The sequence below is a fragment of the Pavona decussata genome, unplaced genomic scaffold (assembly GCF_977016875.1).
Source record: "Pavona decussata unplaced genomic scaffold, jaPavDecu1.1 SCAFFOLD_161, whole genome shotgun sequence".
In the NCBI taxonomy this organism is placed as follows: domain Eukaryota; kingdom Metazoa; phylum Cnidaria; class Anthozoa; order Scleractinia; family Agariciidae; genus Pavona; species Pavona decussata.
This window is the reverse complement of record NW_028145572.1, coordinates 260,031-275,050: the sequence shown is the minus strand read 5'-3', so window position 1 is coordinate 275,050 and position 15,020 is coordinate 260,031. Positions and strand designations below refer to the sequence as shown.

Genomic DNA, 15,020 nt, shown 5'->3' with positions numbered 1-15,020 from the left:
TTGCCAAAACAAGCAACATGAAGTCCTAACCTTCTATTGTTATTAAATTTGCCATATAAGGCAGGCGCAATCATTTTGCACAAGGAGATTTCCGCCATGTAGGAAATTTAACATACAAGCTTAGTTCCGGTGCTTTGATCTCCATGTAAATTACGCTCGCTTGTCCTTTAGCTCTATATTTTTTTCCTGTTAAAGCTCGGTCGATGGATTGATAGTTAGTAAACATCTGAAAACATTTCAGAGATACACTGACAAAAAAAATACGGCCATTTTTCGCCGAGTAAAGGAGAACTTATTGACAACAAACTGGTGTAGAAGACAAAAGAACCGTTCTGTTGCACCTGCCTCGGCGGAAAGATTGAGCAAAAAGTTTCCTAATACAAAATAAAATGCTGAGAAAATACAGAATGCTTTCGTGTTTACAACAGTGGCGCCGATTCGGGTGTTTTAAGGCTATATTTATTAAATTTACAAAACTCCTCGGGATACTCCGTCCCAAATCCATATTTTAGCCATTAAACACCATTTGGAAAAGACTTTCGTATTTCTTAATGGATAAAAGGCCAAACTTGTTTGTTTTTCCTCGCGATGGGAGATCTACTGCCCATTTCTTCGACGGCCAAACTGATTTTTAGGCGTTCGCCGGTTTCGTCGAAGAAAATAAGCACTGACGCGGCAACACACGGGTGCTTATTATTTCCAGCGTGGTTTATTTCCAGAAAATTTGAGTAGTTTATTTAACATGTCATGCAAATTGTAATCAAAAAAGCCTAAAATCATTTGCGCCGACCCGTTTATTACTTTTTCATAAAACTAGAAAAGCGTACCGTTGTGGTTTAACTAGAATTGAATGAAAATCTAACTGAGAATCGTAAAGAAAATAAAAAATACAGAAAGCATGACTTTTCCTTTTACATTGTGAACAGAAGGAGCTGTCTTCTTCATGGCAGGTAAATGTCAAGATTCAGTTTTCTTGTTTATTCCGCTCAGCCTGACTGTCGAGCTTTCATCCAATTTGCTTCGATTCGCTGTTGTGTCTTCTGAACAGGAATATATTTGTATTAGGGATTTTATTTGCAAATGTTGTTTCCTTTTATTCAACTCGCACGAGACGTGACTTTTGTGCGCGCGTCCAAATTGAAAACATTGACATCTTTGCTGCCTTTTGATGGAAATCAAAGCTTATTATTCAAAACGTTTCCTCCGATCTAAAGATATTTTCATTTTGATACCGAATAAAAAAAAAGTAACGTTAAAAATCAACACGCAAAATTATTAACCCATCGATTGCATTGCGACTTAATTTTAGAATCAGTTGAAAGCAAAAACGCGTCTTTTTTACGATTTAATTGCTATCAAAATGCGGACAAAAAGCAGCTTCCATTTGTGACAAAAAAAGACATTATAGGACCTCTCATCAATAGCTGAATTAGATTTATTAACGAGCGAGAAAGCACTTCTTCTTGTAGAAAAAGAAATTATTAAAATTCTTTTCTTTTAGTGTTTCTTAATGAACTTGTTGTTGGTCATCCCCTTTTCAAGATTTATTAATTTTACGGCTTTTGCCGGTAAACAATATTTGTTATTGAACATTCTTTCCAAAAAGGATTTATATATCCTAGCAACCAATCAGTACAGCTTTTACTCGTTGAGTCCTTTGAGTTCAAATTTGTCCCAACCCTTTTCGGCTTTGTAGCGGTTTAATGTAAATTACTTTAATATGTCCAAAACGAAAACAAATTGCGGGAAAATGTTCTTCAAAGGCTTTATCAAAGATTCTTTTTTTCATATTTTCAGCATGCCATGAGGTGTTTTGTCAAGCGAAGCACGATGTTTGTCATTCGCCCACAATTTGCAAATTAAACCAAAATTTTCTCATTGTACCTCGCACAATGAATATAGGCTTTGAATTGCAAAACATTCAGTTAATTGCATAACAAGAATTTTAAAATACTCATGGTTTAGAATAAAAAGGAGTTAATTTCCGTGGGAAACGCTTTTGCCTTCGCGAGTGACGCACGAATGTGAATACAGTAGGAAACAGCCAGGATGCGGCATACAAAGATTTGTTTCGATAGCTTGTTCCAGAAGAAAATAATCATTCGTTGTTTCTTCGTACCAATATGACCTCAAAGAGGAACTGTGCTGTGAACAGCGTGGCCTTTGGAGAAAAATGTTTAACGGGCATAGAATCTCAAAATATTCACTTCTTAGAGACGAATATCAGATTGTAAGAGCTAATGGAAACTTAAATGTCAAACACATTCGGAAATGCCTTGAACCCAGAAGCTCCTAAAGATAACAAAGCAATTTCAATTCTTTGACCTTAAATCCAATCGAAAAAGATAGCGTTAAGTGACTATTTTAGGGGGAAAGGGCCTTTTAGGATAATTGTGACGTTGAAATTGAAAATGTCTGGTTCTTCGATGGCAAATAAATTAATATTGTCGGTGGGTTTTGTCCACTTTTGCAAGGCTGATACCCTACAGAAGTTTTAGTGAAACAGGCCATTATTTTCATCTAAATATAAAAATCATTGTGTCCGCAGACTTCGTGATAACCAATAAAAGAAGCCTGAACAACAATATACCAGAATAAGAATCAGTTCCCGCGTACCAGCTGCTGGCAAATAAACCACAAATCAAATTTCTGCCATAAAACCACTATACATCCCTTCAAAAGGACTGTGTGTGATGTTTTAAAAACATAAATCTTTAGATTTGAATCCCTGTTGTGAAAGCTAGCAAAACGTTTTCGTTCTTTTTATGACAAAAAATAAGAAGTTAATTTCTCAATTTTTGTCATGGCGGGCATATTTCTACCTTTCTCTCCGAAGTGAATGTTCAATCCCACCAGACATACATCAGACCCGATCTGTGGTCAATAAATTCGTTATCTAACGCTTATTATTTTCATCAATTTTCAGCCACGATATCACCATTTCAGTTCAGGCCATCAGTAAAACAATTAGATTGGAGAAAGAAAAACAATGTACAATATTTAATCAGATTAAATTTCAATTCAGCAAACAAGGATTTTACAAGCCATCGGATGGTGAAATTAGTTTTATCGTGTTTCTTGAATGAAAGTACGGCAATTGTAATTAACACCAATCGTGAATTTTTTTAATATCATTAATAAACTAAAATCAAATCTTACATCAAATTGAAAACATCTTTAAAAAGTCTGAAATTTGCTCAGCATAAACTAGTTATTTTTCAAATCTACTTTTCAGTTTAGTCTTTGTCTTCAATCTTTCAAATTTTCAGTTCATCTTTGTGAAATAAACCAACACATGTAAAGACCAGGCCCTTCTTAGGTGTAATACGCACAATTAACTGATATAACTGCCACGTTTACCCTTAAAACTTAGTTTCCAGTACTCTCTCGTCTTGAAATAAACGATGATTCCCAGTTTTTGCCTACAGACCCTGGAGGGAATTTCGGTAAGTCTATTAGAGAGACGTCTAATCTTAATAGATGCATCAAGGGCAGTTAGTTTGTATCACCTAAAGCTGAATATTGACATTTTTTTATTGTTGTTGGTGGTGATGATGATGATGATGATGATGATGATGATGATGATGATGACGATGTTGTCGCTGTTGTTGATATTGAGTTGTTTTGTTGACGTTTAAATGATGGTAGTAATGTTGTTGTTGTTATAAGTTTGTTTGATTGATGATGATGATGATGATGATGATGATGATGATGATGATGATGATGATGATGATGATGATGATGATGATGATGATGATGATGATGATGATGATGATGATGATGATGATGATGATGATGATGTGGCTATAGTGTTTTCTTTCTTGTTGTGGTTGATATGAGTTTGCCCGGTTAGGATGCTCATGTTGTTGTTGTTGTCGTTCTTGCTGTATAGACAAATAGTGCGTCGTTTAATTTCTGTAATAATACTTTACTTGTGAAGCAAGTAAACAGAAATCGATCAGAAACAAACCAAGATTCGCATAATGCACCAGGCCTATAATTGCTGTCAATCATTGTGATTTCGTTGCATCTAGAGACTTGATATATGGCACACAACTCCAAGATTCGCAACAGTTTAATTCTTTCATCCACAGTTTCAAATATATGAGTTTCATATGACTTTACTTTCATCTCTTCACCTCTCAGGGTATACACTCGATTGCAAAAACGTTGACACCTGAAAAGTATAAAACATGAACGATGAGACCCAACGGATTTGTGGGTGGCATTTAAAAATGGGCCCTTGTTGGCACAACTTGACAATTTAAGGAAAGCTTGGACAGTTTCCATCATTCACCACGTGCAACTAATTTTGGTTATCAACTGTCGCACGAGAAAAGAATATTATGCAAATAAATTTAGTACACTTATACCCATAAAGCCATTGGGTCTCATCGTTCCGGTTCATGCCTTTTAGGTGTCAACGTTTTTGCAATCGAGTGTATACAGCTATTTCAATTAACGTTGTCTGTTCAAAGCATGAAGCTAAAAGACAAGACCGAAAGTTTACGTGGGATTTTTATGACTAAATTCATCGAAATCAGTCATGTCTGGAGAAAACAATAGGTTGTAATTAGCAGTGCAATGACCTGCACGTGCCGGGATGATTTTGATAAAATTATTCATAAAAAACAATCCCACAAAACATTGCGGCCTTGTCTTTTAGCTTGATTTCAATCAGACAACGTTCATTGAAGTAGCTGTATAACGAATTCACAATATGACCAGCGCCCAGTTGGCTTGATAGCTCAGTTGATAGAGCACTGCACCGGTGTCACAGAGGTCATGGGTTCGAATCCCGTTCAAGCCTGCTTTTTTTTTTTTTTTTTTTTTTTTTTTGAGGCTCTCTTTTCGCAGCTGCTTAAGTTGCCTACATAACCGCGTTAGTCTCGTTTGTTAAAAACATTCTGTGGCCGCATTCGAAATCTGGATTGTCCCAGCTACTTTCACATTCAATCTCAAAGATATTTGAAAGTGACATTAAAGTCTTGTTGTGACTGTAATAAATGGCATTATGAATACAACAAATCCGAACATTAGACCCCCCGGATATATTTTCGTCCCAAATATTAATCCCCAATTCTCAGACGCTGAAATCCCCCCGATGATATGATTAGCTGTTTTAAGCTGTTAGTTTAGTGCTTTAAGCTGCTTTTATTGTCAAACACAACCAATTTTTAAAAGGTAAAATCCTCTGCAATAATAACAGCAGTAATAACAACAATCGGAATTTTGCGGTAACAACAATGTCAATAGCTAAAAAATAATAGTTTGTCTCACTGTTGTATCACATGGGTGTTGATCGCCACGTTTCGACCGCTGTACAACTGGTCTTCATAATGGAGATGGTGTCGACTGGCGATCCAAACCTATGTGACACAATCGTGGGACAAACGATTAACTTTGAGCTATCATTTCAAAGAACAATGACTTAACACCTATCATGACAATGTCCATGTTCGCCAATATACACTCGATTGCAAAAACGTTGACGCCTAAAAAGCATAAACCATGAACGATGAGACCCAACGGCTTTATGGGTATAAGTGTAAATACTAAATTTATTTGCATAATTTTCTATTCTCGTGTGACGGTTGATAACCAAAATTAGTTCCACGTGGTGAATGATGGAAACTGTCCAAGCTTTCCTTAAAGTGTCCAAGTTGGCCGACAAGGGCCAATTTGAGTGATATGCAATTCGCAATTTGCCTAAGTTCAAATGAGTCAATGAACTTACGCAATATTTGGTAGAAAATTATTCGGAAGAATTAAGTCAGCACTGTATTTTTTATTGCAAAGAATGAGAATGGTAAATTATTGATTATGGATGCGAGGTTATTGTTTAAACACTACCCACAAATCCGTTGGGTCTCATCGTTTATGCTTTTAAGGTGTCAACGTTTTTGCAATCGAGTGTATACCACAACTTTACTGAGGTTGTGTTTCACACCATGTTTGTTGCGAGTAAACTACTGTCTATCATCTTTATTTTGTTACCTGTTGATATCTGCAATTGTGAAGAAAAAACTAATAACCTTACTTACTAAGGGTGCGTTTGATTGACCCTATTCTGGACTGAATAGGAATACATATAACGATGACAACAAATCCCTCATAAGAGGTTGTAGGAGTTACCGGGGTACAAAATCGCTCTTAAATAATGTGTCATGTAGCGATAGTTTGCAAAAATGGCTACCCAAATTATTGAAAAAGAAAAATTTAACAGCTATGCCGCTTATTCTTATTCCGGAATAAGATCAGCCTAAGCCACTTACTTGCTTTATTGGAAACATTTCAAGAATTTTGATATAAAGAGTTACTGCAGGGGGGGGGGGGGGGGGGGCAAGGCCTTGCTTTCTCTAGACACATTCTTTAAATGTTCAGAAAATTTACAGCGTCATAACTGAAACCGGCTCTTATTAAAGCGTCAGAGCTCCTAAACTCCGCCATTTTGCTGATTTTATCATGCTCTTTCGATTACTGGGATTCTCTAAGTTAAAGCCCATGATACAAACAATTAGTGCAAAATTTGGTCACATGTCCTCAGCTCCAAGGGCCTATTCCCAAAACGAAAGAGAAAACAATCAGAAATCAAACGCTGGAACCCTTTAAGCCCTAGAATCAAAATACATATTTTCCTTGATTGTCTTCTCACATTTCTTATGCTACTAGTTGGGAGAATTTGTTTGAACATCAAACATGTTATCTTTGGTGATCATTTCCTTAATTCTTACGACTTACATGTTTCGAGTCAAGTATTGAAATTGTACTGAAGAGGAAATTAGAAGCTGATCACTATGGTTAATTAACAGAGGAAGTCGTGACTGATACGTTTGGTACACAGCAACTTATAGACTTTCAAAAAAGTCCTTCGTCCGATTCATATGGCGCGGGACCTCTCGCGACTTCGTCACTCACGGCCTTAAAAAGCTCATAAAAAAAACTCGCTCCGCTCGCCAAACTCGCGAGGTGGACTTGTAGCAAGTCTAAGCAACTTACTGATTATAATTCCCCGGACTCTGACAACTAGATGTACCTTCAGTCACATTTCAGTCAGTCAGTCAGTCATACCTGTCAACTGTTGCGTCCACGGGCGGCAATGTTTTGTGGGTACCAGCCCTCCAGATCCCGGTTTGGCATACACAGGCATATACCCGTTGCGTAGTTGACTGCAATGCTTTCTGGCTGCGATCATCGTGTGAAAATATTGAAGATCGGGTTAATGAACAATTTGTGAAATATTAACTGAGCCTGAGGCGAATAATTGTTTTAGTATAATTACTCAGGTGATTATCCGAGAAAAACAATAACCGTCCAAAAAATGTCAAGTTTGTTTGTTTGTTTGTTTGTTTGTTTGTTTGTTTTTTTCAATTGTCTCTCGTTAATGAACGTACAGATACGTGCAGCCTGACGATCACACGGAAGGTGAGTCGAGAGCCAACAACAAAAAATAGCTTGGCTCGACGATTTCTCGCTTGATTTCGCACAAGATCCGGCTGGGTGGACAGCAAGTTTCGTTGCTTGACGACGTTTAAAACTCGGCTGGTTCGTTTTGACAACTTTATTCGCGGGTTTCGCACGCACCACAACACTGCTCGTGTTTTACAACTGAACTCGTCTCTACTCACACGCACGTGGCCCCTAGCAACGAGCTGACCTGTCATTCATAACATGGCAACGCTACCGGATAGGAAAGTTCAAAGTTCAGGAAGCGGGAGGAACAAATAGTGTTACCCCAGACTTAGCTGTATCTTTAGTGCCTTTGGGAACTGCGTTTTGTTTCATCGTAAGAAAAATCAACAAACCGCTAAGCGGCCACTTTGAAAATTAGTGCTCCCGCTATAATCACCTCGCGCGAGGTGATTATAGCAGGATTTGACACATCCTCGGCCAATGAGACCAACAGAATCTCTATAATCACCTGACTAATTATACTAAATATTTTGGAATATTTTTTCAATATTTTGGAATGTTTCCGTTCACTTATTTTCAGCTAGCACGCACGCAATCTTCGCCTTCGCCTGCTGCTCGCGATATGTACAATTAATCATAGTAGTACTATTTGACCAAACTCTCGGGAAAGTAAGAAAACAATCCTGTTTCCATGTTTTGGTTTACCTCGAAAGGATCATGGCATCTCGTATCTCACGATTTGGACGACGTTTGTTCAACGAAGCAAAAAGGAAACGTGTACGAACCGCCGTCAAATTTGTACTTTTGCTGGCGATTGCAATATTGATGATAAAGGAATTGGCCGAACCAGGTTAGCTGATTGTCAGTGGTATTGTTAGCTAGAGGCTAGTCAATTAGCAGTTTCAAGAACGAGTTAACGTAAAAATGTATAGAAAATATCGTATTATCTGTATTATCGACGAAAATGTACGCGAATATTTGCGATTATTTGGTTGGTCATCTAGACTGTGTGAAACAGCTATTTCAAAAAGTTCAATCTGAGGCCGCATCTTTTGGAGCTATCCTGAATTGGAATACAAGTAATGGACCGGCAGCATTTGGTTTTTCTTTCTTTTCTTTTTTTGTTGTTGTTGTTGTTGAAACGAACAGAATTCTTCCACTGGTTTAGCAGAATTAAAAGATTACGGTCTGGTGGTCAATCGATGATGCGGTGCTAGACGCCTCCGAAATTGAACTGAATTTAATCGAGGCGAGAGAAAAAATGTCATCCATAAGCGTAACTTTAGTAGACCTGGAAACCGACTTATTAACAAATATTTTTATATTGCTGGCCCCAGTTGTTCAAAGGGCGGGTAACTTTATCCACTGGATAAGTCGTTATCCAGCGGTACAAATGGACTCCAACCGACGCTTTTGGCAAGTTTTTCACACAATCCCATACCTAAATCAGACAGACACTTCTAGTTTATGCACAGGGCTTTCGGGAAATTCTTGCACTCTTTTATCTGCCGCATAGCGACCTATCCAGTGGATAAAATTATCCGCTGTTTGAACAACTGGGGCCTTAAGACTGTGTACCACGGGAGTACCCAACGAGATTATTTAACAAAAATACTTCAAATATTGTCTCCTCTGTGCCCAGATCATTTTGCGTCATTTAAAAAAAGCCGGCATATTTGTGTAAACTAATAATGTTTAATCTGTTTGAATGCTTTAGCTGAAAATTTAAGTTGCGGTAAATTTTAGGAGACATAATCTCATTTCCTGAATTTACAAGTCGTTGTTGGTTTCAAGAAAATGCTAGCCGAATTTTTAACGACAGTTTTCACCCTTCGAAAACCGGAAAAGGATTGGTTTAAGAGGGTTAGGAAATTTTGCCGGGAAAAAACTTAAGATTTTCTTTGCAACTAAATCCGAATTTCTGACCTTCCGGACAGATAATTCGCGACATTAACCGGGGGTGCCCCTGTTATCTCTCCTATTATTATTATTATTTCACTGGATCACTGCCGGCGGCCAAAACGGCCGGCGGCGCTGCGGTGAAACAGGAGGAAGAGATTTCTAATTAAAGACGGTGGCATGCTAATTCACCTGAGGGTTAAAGAGAGCTTGCTTGTCGTCCACCCGCCTGCCTGTCTGCTTGCTTGTTACTCTCCTGCCCGCTTGCCTGCCTGCCTGCCTGCTTCCTTTCCTTCTTCTATCGTTCACTTGTTCGTTTGCATGTCAACTCATTTGTTCGTTTCTTTGTTTGTTCGCGGCTCCTGTCTATAAAGCAATGATACCTGCCATAATTGATTTATACTACGATGCTGCCTAGCTTATACACTACCAAGTTAACTTGGTTGGAAATTGACAGCCTTTAAATATAAAGAAGCTATCAGGATATCCATGCTTAGGCCACTTAGCTTTCAACTGAAAGGTACACGTTGTCATATTGGCAATGAAATGTCTTGAGGGTCAAGTTCACTTCATTACAGAAAGATTATTTTGCGTCAGCAAACTCTAACAACTCAAGGGAGATGTCTCAAGTTACACTCTTCTCGCTAAAGTTAAACGGCTTGAAGTAGCCACAAGGTCTTTCTGTTTTCTGTTTTTTGTTTTTTGTTTTTGTTTTTTGTTTTTTCTTACAATGTGGGAGGGCTACAATTAGGGAGGCGGTGTGGTCGAGTGGTTAGGGCTCCGGACTTGTAATCCGGAGGCCTGGGTTTGAGTCCCGCTCTGACCACTTGGATTTGTTTCACGGTAGCCCCGCTTTCAAATCCAAGGCCACGCTTTGTAAATAGCCAACTGGTTTGCCAGTTAGTTATGTTATGTTCATGAGGATGATGTATTAATCAGTAAATGACACAGGCATACTCGGAAAAAAATCCGAGTGCTCCTTTCAGGAGTCGAACTTAAGACCTTCCGATTACTAGTTCGGATGCTCTACCACTGAGCTACAGGAGACTCGTGGGAGCTAAGGCCGTTAAACTAGGTTCATGGGACATCCAGCATACTGCTAGGATTGGAATGTCATGTGTGGCATATGCGCGATGGAAATAATGTGATGGAATATGTTAAGCCTGGTGAATAAATGAGAATGATGTATTAATCAGTTTCTCTATTTACTTCAACGATTTATAGTGTCCCAATTAGAGCTACAGTGTTTAATACTTAGACACTTAAGTAAAGTCACTTATTTTATTCATTTAATGAACTACAAGACTTCATTACAGAGAAAGACTAACCCGCAGAAACCTTTGTGGCTGCTGGAAATGTTTATATGGTTTAGTCTACCGTCTATCTAAGTTGTAGGATCAACAAGCGGGCCTTATTCTTAGAAGTATTTACAATGAAAAGGTTTACCCTATATAAATACAATTTATTGTTTGTTTGTTTTATAGACTGATTACCACTTTACTCCTTTCTACTTTTCACCCCGAGCTAAGGCTCAGAGGAGTTTATCTGGTAACGGCTAACAAAACCTGACAGCAAAAAACAAAGTTTATTTAGAGATGCCACCCTTTCCAGTTCCACTGAACAGAACATGGTCTTCGACTTCGTTTCACATACTGCCCGACGACTTCAGTAAAGCAAATTAAAACGTTTATAAACCGGGATCAACTGCAATAATCTTAAAAATAATAATAATAATCTTTATTTGTGCTTTTTTTCAATTTACATGTTGATTCTTACAATATTTAAGTGGTGTTATATAAATTAAATTAATTATTAGTTAGAATAATGTGCAAAGCAAGGAAGCTAAATAAACCATTTGGTTATCTTGTTAGCTCCCTGGTTAATTTAAGTTCTAGATGGCAGGCAAAAAAGAAAAAAAATGAAAAAGCAAAAGGAAGGAAGAACTTATTAATTGTAAAAAGTTAACGTATGTTTCGAGGTCAGCATAAAAGAAAATTAGTTCATTTGTTGTTCTGACAGTAAATAACGTATAATTTGTTTCGGAAAAGCAGACACACTTTGTATGAGTATTTTTAAAGGAGTTGGAAGGTCTTTCCAAATATCGGTTGCCATGAAGGAGATTAATTCACTATTGTTTACCTACATTAGTTCTTACGTTAGGCTTATAAAGATTATGCCTAGCTGCATATCTTGTGTTGTAGCCATGCAAACTCGCATATGCAAAAATCAATGTTAGTTTATATTGATAAGCTTCTACGAAACTGATTTTTTTTTTATCATCATCCACAGCACCTGGACACAGGTCTGCTGGTCCAGTGACGTCACCATCAGAACCAGTAAGTAGTAAGGTATTTAAACGGAGTCTAACTTATATCGCGGCTTAAGACAATCAGTAGACCTCCAAATCTGTTTAAAAGTGGTTTATTTGAAGTAGATAAATGGTTTTCTAATCTGGGATGCAAGCCTTCTGGTTACCGTCGGCAGTAGACAAAAGTGAGCTTACGCAACAAGACGGCTGAGGGAACGGGACGGTGAAATGTTGTTGTGTGACCAACATGACATCTTAGTACCTTCACATTTTTAGGCGATTTTCGACTAAAACTGGTGTTCTCTCATCTGTGACAACCTGAAAACCACGAGCGGTAGGAATGTTAAAATCCAGAGTCATGAATACTTGGCTGTCACGCTGGTCACACAAGCACAATTTGCCGTCCCTCCACATCAGCCGTCCTGTTGCGTGAACTCGCTAATGTTAAGATATGATTGTTGGCAAAATAGGAAATGGCTTAGAACGTGGTTTTGTTAAACACCGTCTAAACTGTCTTTTAATAATTGGCCCATACTTTTCAAGAGCGATCCGTCTCGTATTAAGATGCGAACTGCTGAAAAATAAAATTTCAGGAAATGAATTGAAGATAGATGAAGTTTCAACCGAAACATGTTTACTCTGAAAAAAGTCGTAACCTTCATAAAAATTTTTTGGAGGCAATCAAAATATTAAATGGTTCCAATTTCTTAACAGCTCAAAGTGTGAGTAATCTTATAACTGTATACAGTCGATTGAAAAAACGTTGTCCTGTTTAAAGTGTGGATGGTAACCGATGCGACCCGATGGAATTTTTAGGCGATCTAGTCAGCATGTTTATTCCTTTGTCCGCAAGAAATTTTTAAATCAGTTTTTAAACCCTAAAACCGCACTTGCTTTAATTTTTCTGACAAGAAAAATGCAAATAAGCTCCCAGGTAATATGATCATGGGAATGATTCCCAGAAAGCTGTTGGGTCTTACATCGTTCATGGTTTGTACCTTCTACAATGACAACGTTTTTTTCAAGCGAGTGTATATAAGAATGGCACTGAGAGACAGGGGCTAAAAAAGTTACGCGGAGCTTTGTTTCTTGCTACCATAAACATCCCATGAGTTGATGCAGTTTCTTTGTATACACAAAAGTAAAAAATAAATAAATAAGTTCACATCTGTGATAGCTGGAACTTTCGTGGAAACGACAGAGTATCGTGCTTAACAACATCACTTGAGTTGGGGCAGGGAGTTAGGGAGGGAGCAGAAAATAAGAAGTGTAATGTGTAAGCCAGCGGAAATGTGAATAGGCCATTTTCGAGTTGCTTTGAACCTCACTGCGACAGCGAGGCTTCCTGTACATTGTTTTATTATGAAAATTAGTTTTCATTCACACAGAAACAAAACCAATTTTCACATGAAAAGCTTTGCACTTGGCCTTGCTTACGTAATGAGGTTCAAGGCAACTCGGAAATGGCCTATTAATGATGAACGCATGTATGGGAATTGAAAGCATTGTAAAGCGTACTTCTAGTTCACTTTACAACAGAAAAAAGGTTTTTCCTATTCATCGGGGCCGGGTAGCAACTTCGGATGCAGATCGCACTCTGGATATCCTATGGCAAGATCGTACCCTCAGACTTTAACACCTCGGTAAATGTGAGCATGTGATAAAGTTCTTTTAATATTATTATGTTCTTCGTAGGTTGACCCTGAGATGAGGCAACAAGCGCGACTACAGAGGATACGAAAATACTGCAACAAATCGAAGAACAACGGAAAGATCTTCCACCAGCTTCCAAATCGAAACCATTTTAACCTTGTTGTCAGCGAGAAACACAAATTTATAATTTGTTATGTGCCGAAAACTGGAGCGAGCCAGTGGAAAAATGCGCTTCTCGACATCCTTGCGGTTCGTCCTGTTACACCAAATCCTGACATTAGCTTATTTAATTACAGAATCTTTAAATTTCTGAACGCCTATCCAGCGAAGCAAAGGCAAGAAATGCTCGAGTCATATCAAACATTTTTCTTTGTCCGCGAGCCTTTTGAACGATTACTGTCAGCTTACAGGGACAAATTTATTGGCAAAACGACACAGTATTATGCGAAGATGGGGCGAAAGATAGTTAATAAACTATACAATTCTACAGGAAAGGGAGCTGGTGATCATGACAGACCTACATTTGATGAATTTACTTCATACATTGAAGCGATACCGGATCCATCTACATGGGACATGCACTGGCGACCAGCACACCAAACGTGCTATCCTTGTGCGATCAATTATGACTACGTTGGCAACTTTGAAACTGTCAAGGAAGATGCCGATTACATTTTGAAGAAGCTGCACCTAGACAAAATAGTAGAATTCCCTTCGTTCACGGGCTCCAATACTTCAGAGAAGCTACACAAACACTATTCACAGATTCCCCTTGACCGTGTTATCAGACTTGCTGAGATCTACCGTGAAGATTTCGACATGTTTGGTTACAAGTACCCAGACTCCATCAAAAGGCTCTTTAAGGACTGGGTTTGAATGAATTAATGTCGGTGTCTACATCAACATAGTTAATAAAAGGCAATGGTTATGGAACCTGACAAACTTCTTTGTTATATGTTTTTGTTAGCATTTTTGGCCTTGACCGTGCACAAACCACAATAGATTTTGAAATGTGTTGGAGCAACTGACCGATAGAAACGTTCCTGTTAAGGTATTCAACTGTAATGCGAACGTTAAAACAAAGGATTGTGCACGGTCGCGGCCCTTCCAACATAAATTGCAGCACCACTGTTTTCATGGCAAGGTTTCATAACCAGTATATCGATTAACTATGACATCAACAGATCTTATTCTTTGCCAAGAGGGAGAAAACATCAAAATTGCTCTACATTGCACTTAGGTTTTATCGTGACAAGATTATTTATTTTAATGGCAAAGTGTGTAGAAAATAATAGCTCAGTTTTCTGCAGAAACTTCAGACAACTAAGTACAGTGCCAAACAAAATTGCAAGCTAACAGTTAAAACTGTGCATGGCTGTTCAAATTAAAAGGGTCATTGAAGGATTAATCCTAGATCTGTCTACGTTTTGTTTGTAATTTCCCGGAAAACTGTATCGGGAAGTGCGTGAGTCGATACCAGCATTTCAAAACGATCCGATACGAGTACTTTATACCGATATTTAATAATTTGGAAATCGATATTGTGACGTTTTCGTCCAAGATTTGTATTGCTCGGGTAGTACTCAGAGTGAGTCCAGAATGCGTAAGGTACTGTTCCGATAGTCCTTTCCAGTAAGTATCAAAAGCAAATACACAAACAGGAAAAAATATTAATATATAAATATTGTATTGAAATATTCTATTAAAATATTGAAATGTCCCCCACTTCAGGCGCGGGCAATGACTT

General features: G+C 38.1%; 1 protein-coding gene across 1 annotated transcript; it reads left to right on the top strand.

The window, feature by feature from the left end:
- Positions 1–7,977: 7,977 nt before the first annotated feature.
- LOC146464550 (carbohydrate sulfotransferase 11-like) lies at positions 7,978–14,940 on the top strand. Its single transcript, XM_085129513.1, has 3 exons — positions 7,978–8,263; positions 11,602–11,648; positions 13,316–14,940. Exons 1-3 carry the CDS (start codon positions 8,131–8,133, stop codon positions 14,147–14,149), a joined length of 1,014 nt encoding a protein of 337 aa, XP_084985639.1. The 5' UTR covers positions 7,978–8,130; the 3' UTR covers positions 14,150–14,940.
- Positions 14,941–15,020: the final 80 nt, after the last annotated feature.